The sequence below is a fragment of the Euleptes europaea genome, chromosome 2 (genome assembly GCF_029931775.1).
Source record: "Euleptes europaea isolate rEulEur1 chromosome 2, rEulEur1.hap1, whole genome shotgun sequence".
Lineage (NCBI taxonomy): Eukaryota > Metazoa > Chordata > Lepidosauria > Squamata > Sphaerodactylidae > Euleptes > Euleptes europaea.
Genome location: NC_079313.1, coordinates 19932202 through 19945188, shown reverse-complemented (window position 1 = coordinate 19945188; position 12987 = coordinate 19932202). Strand labels below are relative to the sequence as shown.

The 12987-nt window shown below is 47.5% G+C and overlaps 1 protein-coding gene across 1 annotated transcript in view; it reads left to right on the top strand.

Moving 5' to 3' along the window:
- CACNA1E (calcium voltage-gated channel subunit alpha1 E) overlaps window positions 1–12987 on the top strand; it is a 430764-nt gene that overhangs the window by 234275 nt on the left and 183502 nt on the right. The window contains exons 11-13 of the mRNA XM_056844152.1: window positions 3239–3448; window positions 7764–7876; window positions 10772–10884. Coding sequence (XP_056700130.1) covers window positions 3239–3448; window positions 7764–7876; window positions 10772–10884 — 436 coding nt within the window. The remainder of the gene's footprint in view (window positions 1–3238; window positions 3449–7763; window positions 7877–10771; window positions 10885–12987) is intronic.

Genomic DNA, 12987 nt, shown 5'->3' with positions numbered 1-12987 from the left:
GAGAGGAAGGGAAGGCGATTGTAAGCTGCTTTGAGATTCTTTAAGGTAGAGAAAAGCGGGGTATAAAAACCAGCTTTTCTTCTTTCTCATCGCCCTACCTTCAGTTGGAGAGCAGAATGCACCTTGATTGTTCTGTTGTCTCAAGACTGGGCATGTCTTCCTTCAAAGAAGGAGGCACAGAACTGCAACCTCTTCAGTAGGAAAGTGTGCACCGTTTTCCAATTAACACAAAGAACAAACAATTGCTCTTTCAGTTTTTAGAAACTGTGTATGAATTGTTCAGCAGTACAGATCTCAACATCGGAGCATTAAAAAAAAATCATTCGCTGCATCAAGCAGTTCTTAGTATAGGTGAACAGGGGAAAAATATAGGCCTTTTATTCAGGGTCGTTTCCTAGGGTTGCCAGGTGCCCGCTGGTGGCAGGCAAACCCCCAGCAATTTACCCCTCTGCCTGCCGACCACCTGAGGGTCAGCGGGCAAACATGCATGCTCGCATGCATAACTCGTGCATCACTTCCGGTTTAGAACCGAAAGTTGCGCCTCGCGAGGGGCCTTATACCTCTTAGTTTGAGTGGTAAAGGGCCACTTTACCACTCAGACTTAGAGGTATAAGCCCCCTTGCAAGGCGGCACTTCCGGTTCTAAACCGGAAGTGGAGTGCGTGCGTCGGTGCGTGCTTTCAACCAAACGGCCTCCCGCATTTTCAAACAAACAACATCTTGCCGGAGGAGAAGGACCTGGCAACCCTATCGTTTCCCCATGGTCACCCCCACCAACTGCTTCATGGCTTCCTTTTGATTATGCATGCTTTTTCCTCCCCTCAGAGGTTGCCTCGCTCTCCCTGCGCATTTTGCCCCCAGTTTCCAAATTCTGGCTAAAACAGCATCTGGAAAACATGGGCAAAATGCACGAGGAGAGTGAGGTGACTTCTGACAGGCGGAAAAGGCATATGCATCATCAAAAGATTTCACCACATGGAAATGTCCCTGCATAAAAGGCCACACAGTGCGTTCACACCTGTACCTCTGGTCAGGTTTACTCCAACAGCAAAGGATTCCGAGCCGATTTGGCAGTGAGAAACGGTGTGGTGTTTTTTTTTAGCTTCCAAGTTTGAGTGATGGTTTTATGGAGCTCAGTGTTCTCTGCTTTTCAGTACTTATTGGTATTCGTGCTGAGCCTTCGGGATGGGTTAAGATGCATAATGTTAATTAAATAAAAAAATAGGATATGGCTGCACGCCTGCAGGGGCAGGCAAGCGATCAGACGAAGCTTCGGTGAGGCTAAGCTCCTCCAGAAGAAGTTAAGGAAGTCCCATCTCTTTTGCAATTTTATGTGGCGTTTACTGGTTCTTATAGGGGAGGGGTCTCTTAGGGATGTTATTTACAAGGTTCCCGCTGGCACTTTTCATGGTTTTCTGTCGTAAACTTTATGTGATTTATATGGGCTTTAATCCACTACCTGCCTCGGGGCCCATTTCCCTGGGAGAAAGGAGGGCTTGTAAATATAGTGCTGAACCCAACAGAATGAGAAGGGAGCTGGGCTCTGAAAATCCTCCTCCTGTCTTGTTTGTTGAGAAGCTTTACATACACACACACACACACGTGCAGTAGTGTGGCCGGTGTCCCCGACACAACACAGCATAACACAGGCCATTTTTGCATGGTAATTAGCAGCGCGTTTCAGGCTGAATTGCCCCGCAGATTTTTGGGAATTTTGTATGCTGAACCGTCATTTCAGAAGTGACTGTGAAGCCAGTGCAGTCCTGCTTCGCATTACAAAAGAGCCCACTTAGCGTGACCTTTTGTCTTTGCTCCACCGCCGCTGTGAAGAATAACCAGAGGGAACCATGCAAAACAACAGTGGTGTGTTAGCTAAAAGGTAAAGGTCCCCTGTGCAAGCACCGGGTCATTCCTGACTCATGGGGTGACATCACATCCTGACTTTTCCTAGGCAGACTTTTGTTTACGGGGTGGTTTGCCAGTGCCTTCCCCAGTCATCTTCCCTTTACCCCCAGCAAGCTGGGTACTCATTTTACCAACCTCGGAAGGATGGAAGGCTGAGTCAACCTTGAGCCAACTTCCGTTGGGATCAAACTCAGGTTGTGAGCAGAGCTTGGACTGCAGTACTGCAGCTTACCACTCTGCACCACAGGGCTCCTGGCGTGTTAGCTATGCACATGCTAATGTCTATGCAAATGAAGGAGCAGGCGAGTGGGGGCGGTGGAATTTCTCCATTTGCGTCGGGACCATGAATAAGCATTTTTAAAGTCGCATTTAAAACAGAGCTTTGAACGAGCATCAAAATTGACCCTGCATAAATGGCCACAGAGCCAGCTCTGCATCTTACTCAGCTGCCAGTGGCATTCCAGTCTTCTGCTGGCTGCACAAAAAACTAGGTAAGAAAGACGCTGGCTTAACCATCTCCACCTTGGCTTTCACAGAATGGATGGGCTGTGCTTCAGTGGTAGAGAATCTGCTTGGCATGCAGAAGGTACCAGGTTCAGGCCCCAGCATCTCCACTTAGGTCGTTTATGCATGGGAGTTTTACCTGAGGTTTGTTGCTCGCTGGACGCACGCTTTCCTGCTGGGAATCTATGCACCAGCAATCTCCAAGCTCGAATCAAGAAGCATTTCAGTCCCCACCCCTTGAAATGTTGCTTTATAATTGGCTGTAGTGAGAGAAAAGTCCCCCCCAGAAACCCAATTGCTGCATAAAAAGGCATTTTAAGAACAAAAACAAAAAAGGGAGCTATCTGAAAGAAAAGGGGGAGGAGAGGAAACACAAAGCTTGTTTGTTAAATTCTTTCTTCTGCTCAGAAAGAACTCAGAGGAAGCAAAAAGCATTTTAATACCCACCCCTTGACACCCTGCTTTGTGATTGGCTGTAGTTCTGTCTGTGAGAGAAGCCAATCTTCTGTGTCCCACACTTTGCCTTATGCATGGGATTTCACCCGGGCTAAGCTCAGGAGAAGGAAGAATCGCGTTAACAGAGGAACAGGGGGTTTGTGAGGGCTGGCAGCGAGGTCATTTTAATGGATGGAAAACTCTTGCATGACTCCAAGGAACAACCGAGACAGATGGGGGGCGAACATGAGTGAAAATACCCATGCATGAACGACCTTAGTGATGTCAAAGTGATCTTGGAGAGCCAGTGCCAGTCTGAGCAGACAATACTGACCTTGATAGACCAGGGGTCTGATTCAGTGTAAGGTAGCTCTCTCCCTCTTGTTCTGCTGCAGGGACCCCACTCGCTCGGGCCAGCATCAAGAGTGCTAAACTGGACGGCGCCTCCTACTTCCGGCACAAGGAGCGGCTCCTGCGCATCTCCGTTCGTCACATGGTGAAATCCCAGGTGTTCTATTGGCTCGTCCTGAGCATCGTGGCCCTCAACACCGCCTGCGTGGCCATTGTCCATCACAACCAACCTGCGTGGCTCACTCACCTTCTCTGTAAGTGGAGGGGGTCCATGTTGTGTGTGCCATTGGTAGGGTTGCTAGCCTCCAGGTACTAGCAGGAGATCTCCTGCTATTACAACTGATCTCCAGCCAATAGAGATCAGTTCACCTGGAGAAAATGGGCGCTTTGGCAATTGGACTCTATGGCATTGAAGTCCCTCCCCTCTCCAAACCCCTCCCTCCTCATGCTCTGCCCCCAAAACCTCCCACCGGTGGCGAAGAAGGACCTGGCAACTCTACCTATAATCCCCCTTTCCCTTGGGCTAGCCTCTCTTTCTATGCCAGGCCCAAGGATGAATGTAGACTGGCTGGCTGTTCCCACCACCGGCAGACCAAACCCACCCCACCCATCACTTCTTTGAAGGGGGATGGGGCGGTCATTAGTAAAGACACACCGTTTCCAGGAAACAAAAGGCACATGGCTGACTTTTGACCCTCTCAGTACTACTCCAAGCCAGTCTTAGGTATTTATTTATTGCACTTATATCCCGCCCTCATTCCCGGCAAGCCGGGCTCAGAGCGGGTCACAACATAATAATAAAACATCAATGAAAACATACATTGAAGCATACTTTAAAATTCCCAACTCCATATAACAATAAAACAAGATGGCACTTTATTCTAATTCGCTGCCACTAGACCCGCTTGTTCAGCAATGGACCCCCAGGCCAGGAGGATGAGGAGGCCAACAATTATGATGATGGAAAGACTTGGGGCTGCCCTCATTTAGGTCCTGCAGGGCCCTGATGTTACTTGGTAGACTTTTCCACCAGGCCGAAAAAACCCTGGCCCTTGTCGAGGACAATTGTGGTGCCTGATCCTACTATGACACAAGTTGAAATCAGAAATATATTCCAGTGTAATCATGAAGGTGTGCTTGTTAAAGAGCAGGATGCAGCTCGGTGCAAACCTTTCTCCTAATACTCCATACTGCGTTGCATCAAAAGGCACCTTCCCTTTTGGCAGCCTTTGCAACACTTGTTTGCAATTGCTGTGCAATTCCGTGCCTTTCCCTGAATGGCTGGCTCTTCTCTGCACCGTTTTCCATTGCCTTCTTTGCCCTGGACCTCGTTGGCTTTCACTGCTGTTTAATCCAATTGGTGATGACCATGCACCTGGCTTTGTAGAAGGTGTCAGCAGTGCTTCCTCTGGTACGATGATGTTGTGGATGCCTCTGAACCACATTACATGGGCCAAAATGGTGGCCAAAGGAAGCAGCAGGCAGGAGAACAAATGTAAACTGAACAGCGTAGGGACATTGCAAGTGTTTGGCGAGGTGAAGTGAGCTGTGACTCACGAAAGCTCATATCCTACCAGATATTTTGTTAGTCTTTAAGGGTATGGGCTTTTGCGAGTCACAGCTCACTTCTGAAGAAGTGACTCACGAAAGCTCATGCCCTACCAGAAATTTTTGTTAGTCTTTCAAGTGCTACTGGACTCTTGCTCTTTTTTCCAGTCATTAGCTTAATGACATTGAATGGGATAATTTCAAAGCAAATAGCAGATAGTGACTGTTCTACATAGGCTAACTTGCAATTATTTGAATTCCTCATACATCCCTCTATTATATTTTTGCTCCACCTTTCCTCCAAAAAGCAAGAGTGGTGTACATGGTTCTCCCGTCCCCCATTTTGCCCCTACAACAACCCTGTGAGGCTGAGCGATAGAAACTGGCCCAATGGTCACCCACTGAGCATCCTATCAGAACAGGGATTTGACCCCAGGTCTCCCAGATCCTTGGCTGTGCTTTCTTCCTTAAGGAAGTCGTTGAAACTGAGCTGTATATTTTCTGTGGATCACTGTATATTTTCTGTGGATCACTGCCAGCTGCATTAGGCATCTTATCCGCTGGAGCTCCCATGCAATTCCCTAATTTTTTCTCAAAAATGTTAATCTTGTACCAGTGAGACTTGTTTAGAGGGATGAAGACCAAAAGCGATCATAATGTGGTCTTGGTATGAGCTGGATTTCTGTTTGCGTAATTGCTCAAAAGCCATCATAATGTGGTCTTGGTATGAGCAGGATTTCTGTTTGCGTAATTGCGCAAAAAACTTTAAAAAAATATCTCAAAAATAAAGCAAAAAGTAATGATGATATGCCCATTTTGTCCAGAACAAATAAACTCCCTAGCCCATTCTGTTTTAACATGTCCACAAAATAATATTGCACTAAATAAATATATCGCTCCCTGGATAAAACCGCTAAATACTCTGAGAAGCTGAGACAGCGATATCTGCGTCAAATAGTTTTGGCCAATTGCGTGAGAGATGCGGCAACTTTTCTCTTTATAGTGTCAAGGAAAAATTCAATTTCATTTCCCCTTTTTAAAGTGTAGAGTAATAGATGGGTACCCAGTGGCTGTTAAATCTAGGGAAAGGAAAGGATATTGTTTCCTGCTGTGCGGGCGTGACGTGAAGCTCCTTTATGTCTTCTCATAGTCAAGCTGATGATAGATGATGGAATAAGGATTTATTCCGTAGTAAGGTTCTCTGGGGTAGTCAGTAAAACTATTGTTTTGCAGGGACATCCTAAGCAGAGTTACACCCTTCTAAGCCAATTGACTGCAGTGGACTTAGAAGGGTGTAAATCTGCTAGGGATTGAACTGTTAGCGTAAGTTACTGAATAGCAGCTGCCTTTCACTACGAAAGGTGCTGTAAAGTTCCTCCTGTGACATTCCTGGTCAGTGTTTCTGACAGGCTAATCTGGAGGAGAAATGCTGATGTCTCGCCTGAAGATGAATGATGCTGACAACCAGTGGCCTCCCTCCTCCTAGATTGCCCAGGCAGAAAGCGCTGCAGTAACCTTCTTCCTTTCTGGAAGAGCCAGGCCCTTCAAAGGGGCTGCCCCCAACATTCTTTGGAAAGATAATTAAACAGACGGTCTGTAAGCACTTCGAAAGAAATGCCGTGTTCACTGACAGTCAACATGGGTTTCTCAAAAACAGGTCATGCCAAACTAATCTCATATCTTTTTTTGAAAGAGTGACAAGTATGGTAGATGAAGGGAATGCTGTAGATGTAGTGTACCTTGATTTCAGTAAAGCCTTTGATAAAGTCCCCCATGATCTTCTTGAAACAAAGCTAGTAAAATGTGGGCTGGACACTGCTACTGTTAGGTGGATTGGTAATTGGTTGACCAACCGAACCCAAAGGGTGCTCATTAATGGCACAACTTCATCCTGGAGAGGAGTGACCAGTGGGGTACCATAGGGGTCTGTCCTGGGACCGGTACTATTTAATATTTTTATAAATGACTTGGATGATGGAATAGAGAGCATGCAAATCAAATTTGCAGATGACACCAAGTTAGGAGGGGTAGTTAATACCACGGAGGGTAGGGTCAGAGTTCAGAATGACCTCGATAGACTGGAGATTTGGGCCATAAGCAATAAAATGGATTTCAATAGGGAGAAGTGTAAGGTACTTCACCTAGGCAGAAACAACATAAGGCACAGGCACAGGATGGGAGAGAGTTGGCTTGACAACAGTACATGTGAAAGAGATCTGGGAGTCTTAGTGGACCACAAACTAAACATGAGTCAACAGTGTGATATAGAGGCTAAGGCCAATGCAATTCTGGGCTGCATTAATAGGAGTATTGTGTCTAGATCAAGGGAAGTAATACTACCACTGTATTCTGCATTGGTCAGACCTCACTTGGAATACTGTGTCCAGTTTTGAGCTCCACAATTTAAGAAGGATGTTGACAAGTTGGAGCGTGTCCAGAGGAGGGCGACCAGAATGGTCCAAGGTCTGGAATCCATGCCCTATGAGGAGAGACTTAGGGAGTTGGGTTTGTTTAGTTTGGAGAAGAGACGGTTGAGGAGAGACATGACAGCCATGTTTAAATATTTGAAGGGATTTCATGCTGATGAGGGAACTAGCTTGTTCGCTGTTGCTCCATAGACTAGGACATGGAGTAATGGATTTAAACTAATAGAAAAGCGATTCCACCTAAACATGGAAGAATTTTCTGACGGTGAGGGCTGTTTGACGGTGGAATGTGCTGCCTCAGAGGGTGGTGGAGGTCTTTAAGCAGAGGCTAGATGGCCATCTGTCGGGAGTGCTTTGATTGTGGGATCCTGCATGGTGGGGGGAGGGTTGGGGTCACTGGGGATGTGGGGGGAGGTAGTTGTTAATTTCCTGCATTGTGCAGGGGGTTGGACTAGAAGACCCTGGTGGTCCCTTCCAACTCTATGAATCTATGATTCTATGATCATTCTGGTCGCCCTCCTCTAGTTACTCGGCTCCAATAAAAGATGATGTAAGCAAAGGTGTAACTAACACACTTGGCTTTCTTATGTTTCAGACTATGCAGAGTTTATATTTCTGGGCCTCTTCCTCCTTGAGATGTCCTTGAAGATGTATGGGATGGGGCCACGCCTTTACTTTCATTCTTCATTCAATTGCTTTGACTGTGGGGTAAGTGGAAGCAGTGCAAAGAACAGGAAGGCTATGAGCAAAGCCCCGGAGAAACAACAAGGGTGCCAGCCTTGTATCATTACATCATCTCCAGGTTCTAAATTTATGCACGGAAGGAATGCACAGTCATTTCAAAGAAACGGAGTGTTCAGACTTGTGCTTTCTTCTTGTCATGGTGAAACATGTCAGGTGAAAGGCCAAGCTCATTTTTTTAATCTGTTGTCAAGGAGCCTGGAGCAGGCCATGCCCTGGATGGAAGAAAGACGGGAGCCGATGGGCTTGTGGGAAATAGACGTCTGCAGCACTGGCATTTGTTCACAGAAATGGACCTGGGAAGATAACTTGGGTTGTTTATGCATGGGTACTTTCACTCACCTTCGATGGGTCTGTCTCGGTTGTTCCTTGGAGTTATGCATGAGTTTCCTGCCCATTAGAGATGACCTCATGCCCAGCCCTCGCAATGTCTGGGTCTTCCCTTTCCTCTGTTAACCCGATTCTTGCATCTTCCCTGAGCAAAGCCCAGGTGAAATCTCCATTAATAGGGCAAAGTGCGGGACACCCAAGCTTGGTTTCTCTCACAGCCAATTATAAAGCAGCATGTCAAGAGGTGGGGATTGAAATACTTCCTGCTTTCTCCAAGCTCTTTCTGAGCAGAAGAAAGGCATTTTAAAACTGAGGCTTGGATTTCTCCCCCACCCCTTCCTTTCAGATTGCTCTGGGTTTTTTTGTTGTTGTTCTTAAAATGATTTTTCATTTGGCAATTGGGTTTGGGGGGGATTTTCTCTCACAGTAAGCACCACAAGTAAGCCAATTACAAAGCAGCATTTCAAGGGGCGGGGGCTTGATTTGAGCTTGGAGACTGCTGGTGCATAAATTCCCAACAGGAAGGTGTGGGTCCCATGAGCAACGAACCTCTGGTAAAACTCCCATGCATAAACGACCTTGGTTGCAAAGGGAACAGGAAAGCCTGGACTCTTTCCCAAGCAGCTACAAATAGTTATGTGTAAGGAAAGGGAAATGGGGGACTACTGATCAGCAAGCAAGGAAGAAACGGGAGATACTGCTCTGGAGGAAAAGGCAGAGGAAGGGAGGGGCCATGGCTCAGTGGTAGAGCCTCTGCTTGGCATTTAGAAGGTCCCAGGTTCAATCCCCGGCATCTCCAGTTAAAGGGACTAGGCAAGTAGTTGATGTGAAAGACCTCTGCCTGAGACCCTGGAGAGCCACTGCCGGTCTGAGTAGACAATACTGACTTTGATGGACCAAGGGTCTGATTCAGTATAAGGCAGCTTCATGTGTTCAAGGGAGAGGTCAAGGAAGAATTATCTAAAGCTCTGCTGTTAACAGTTGAGTCAAGGAGCAGGAGGAGACCCAGTGTGCTTGTTGGTAGATTGGATCCCAGGACCCGTCCACAGAAGCCACTGACAACTGCTTATTTTTCTTCCTTTTCCCACTCCCCATCAGTCCCTTCCAATCCCGATAAAGTTCATTCTGGGGTCACAGGACCCATGCAGGTTGGTGGACTGCGGTATGGAGGGGGAAGGGGACCAAAATCTTTCTGTCCCTTCAGCCTGTGCGCCACTGATGGAAGAGGAAGAACTGTGCAGGTTCATGTCAGTTATTTAACAGTTTGGAAGTTGTGTGGAGAACTAGGTGAGGGGTGCAGGCACAGAAGATGGACCACCAGCATCTCCTGGACAATGGGCACCAAAAGTGTCAGACTGAGGAGAAATTTGCCTGTAGTGGGCCATCAAGCATGAATGGACTCACCATTGTCCTCCAGATGTGTTCTTGACAACCATCTTGATGTCACATCCTTAAGGCTTATGTGTCCTTCCCCAGTACATGAAAAGGAGCTTGGGTCGGCTAAGATCCTCACAAAACTGGCCTTTTGAGAGCCAGCATGGTGTAGTAATTAAGAGCAGTGGTTTGGAGCGGTGGACTCTAATCTGGAGAACCGGGTTTGATTCCCCACTCCTCCACATAAGCGGCGGAGGCTAATCTGGTGAACTGGATTTGTTTCCCCACTCCTCCACAAGAAGCCAGCAAGCCACATGAAGTTTAGGCTAGCCACAGTTCTCTCAGCCCCACCTACCTCACAGGGTGTCTGTTGTCTGTTGTAGGGAGAGGAAGGGCAGGCAATTGAAAGCTGGTTTGATTTTCCCTTAAGTGGTAGAGAAAGTCAGCATATAAAAACCAACTCTTCTTATTTCCAAACAAAGGAGTGTTCTTTCATTAAGCATCCCCCCCACCCTGTATTACCAATATATATAATTTACTCCAATATATATAATTTACTCCATTGATACCCTGTATTTATCCCCATCGGGGACCTGAAGCCACTTACAATGTTCTCCTCTTCTCCATTTTATTCTTGCAACAACCCTGTGAGGTGGCTTAGGCTGAGAGAGTGTGATTGGCCAAGTGGGTATTCGAACCTGGGTCTCTCATATCTTAGTCAGACACTCTCACTACTACACCACACTGGCTCTCACTGGCACTGGACTTCTAGTATAGTCCAATCGATGCTTGTTAATGTGAGTGAGAGAAAGAATGCAGGTGTTTGGAGCATCTCACTTCAAGAGGTGGGCAGAGTGGGGGCAGTGGTTAAGAGCGGTGGACTCTAATCTGGAGAACTGGGATTGATTCCCCACTCCTCCACATGAAGCCTGCTGGGCTAGTCACAGTTCTCTCAGAACTCTCTGAGCCCCACCCACCTCACAAGGTGTCTGTTGTGGGGAGAGGAAGGGAAGGCAATTGTAAGCTGGTTTGATTCTCCTTAAAAGGTAGAGAAAATCGGGGCATAAAAATCAACTCTTCTTTTTCCTTCTAGACTTGTGTGATTTTTCCCCTTTGTTGTTGTTAATTTTCTGTTTCTTTGTGTGTCTAATCTCTCAGGTCACAGTGGGGAGCATCTTTGAAGTGGTGTGGGCTATATTCAGACCGGGGACTTCTTTTGGGATCAGTGTCTTACGAGCCTTGCGGCTGCTGAGAATATTTAAAGTTACCAAGTGAGTAGAACAAACAGGAGCGGCTGTGTGTTCTTGAAGCACCCCTGAGCGAGTATTCCTCTTCCCTTTTCGGCTGTGCCTCAGCTCTCTCCTGTTGCGCTGGCAACTCCTCTTCCCCTTCCCCTTTTGAACATTCCCTCAGATGCTCTTTCGTTTTACTCGCCGGTTGAAGCGGCAAGCAGAAATCAAATGTGTAAGGGCAGTGGTGGACTGGCCACGGTGTCAGCTTTCCCGATGGCAAGTGGGCCCTGTGGGCCCCTGATGAAGTGGGTCCCCTTAAACATTAGACAATATGTTTAAAATGTTAATGACCTTTTAAAGGTAAAGGTCCCCTGTGCAAGCACCGGGTCATTCCTGACCCATGGGGTGACATCACATCCTGATGTTTACTAGGCAGACTTTGTTTACGGGGTGGTTTGCCAGTGCCTTCCCCGGTCGCTAGCTGGGTACTCATTTTACCGACCTTGGAAGGATGGAAGGCTGAGTCAACCTTGAGCTGGCTACCGGAAACCGACTTCCATTTAGGGCTGTTGAATTTAAAAAAATTCGGTATAGTTCGGATTCGGCTGAATTCGGCCCGTTTAGATTCGGGATATGCCGAAGTCCGAACTCCCCCACTTTGGATCTGTGTAATTCGGCGGGAATTCAAAGTTCGGGGGAAAAATTCGGCCGAATAAAGCCATTAAAAACACAACTGCGCCTTTCCGCGGCTCTAGGGGGGGCATTTTTGGGGGTAGAGGTCCCAAACTTTCAGAGGAGCTTCAAAGGACCCTTCTTGCCAGACCCCCCAAGTTTTGTAAAGATTGGTTCAGGGGGGGCTGAGATATGGGCCCCGAAAAGGGTCCCCCCCACCCTTAATGTGTCTCTGAGCAGAGCTTGCCGCCCACGCACAAAGCTCCCAGCCCCGACAAACAGCTGATGAGAGCAAGGGCGGGGCAGGTGCTAAGAACTTTGCAAAGCAACACAACTGTAAAGCAACCCCTTTGCAAACATGCAAAGGGTGGGGCAGGTGTGAAGAATTTTGCAAAACAATACAACTGCAAAGCAACACAAGCACGCAATGCAACACCTTTGCAACAGTGCAAAGCAACACCTGACACCTGGGAGTTTGCATACCATGGAAAGGGACAGAGGCAGCTAGCTATGCATAATGAGCAGGAGGGGGTGGAATTTCTCCTTTTGCATTGGACTTGGGACCATGCAGCTGCATTCTTTAAGTCACCATTTGAAAACCAGTTTTGAGCAAGCATCAAAATAACCTAACTGATCTTATGAATGAGGAAAAACCTGAAGAATTAAAAATGAAGCCCCCCCCTCAAATCAGGGAGAGAGAGACTGGAGGGGGAACACACACCCCAGGCAGAACCGGCAAAAGCCCCCTTTGGCTTCCCCCCCCCCACCCACAGAAACTGCTCCCTCCCCACATACACACACACAGAAAAGAAAAATTATAGATTAAAGCCCCCAAAGGGGTCTTACTGTGGCTGTCTTCTGTTCCAGCAGGAGGGGCTGGGAGGCTGGGTAATCCAATATGATTCCATTTGTATCCAATATAAGATCCATATGTATGCATCTCTCGAGGGTGATCCATTCATCCCAATAGGGAAAAGGGGAAAGCCCATATCTCGGGGGGCCCTGACCCAATGTTTACAAAACTTGGGTGGTCTCTTAAGAAGGCTTGTCTGAATATCCCCTGAAAGTTTTGTGTCTGTACCCCAAAAAATGCGCCCCCTGCAGCCACGGAAAGGAGAGAAAGTGCACAAGCACCCCCGCACACACATACACGAGGATTTCCCTCTCTCTCTCTTTCCCCGGCCGAGCCGCACATCAGCTGATTCCTCCAGTACTCAGTCCTGACTGATTGGCCAGAAGAAGACCCAGCTTGGCCACCGATTGGCCGGGGGAGGAGAATGCTGCTTACTGAAGGTTATGCTGCTTACTGACGGCCCCGAATTGGCCGAATTTATTCGTGAACTCCCGAACTCGCTGAATTCGGCTCCCCGGTTGCCCGCCAGTTTTGAGTTCGGTTCGTCCCGAACTAAAAACCGCCGAATCAAGGGAAATTCGGCTGATTTTCAGTTCGGGCCGAACCGAATCAACAGC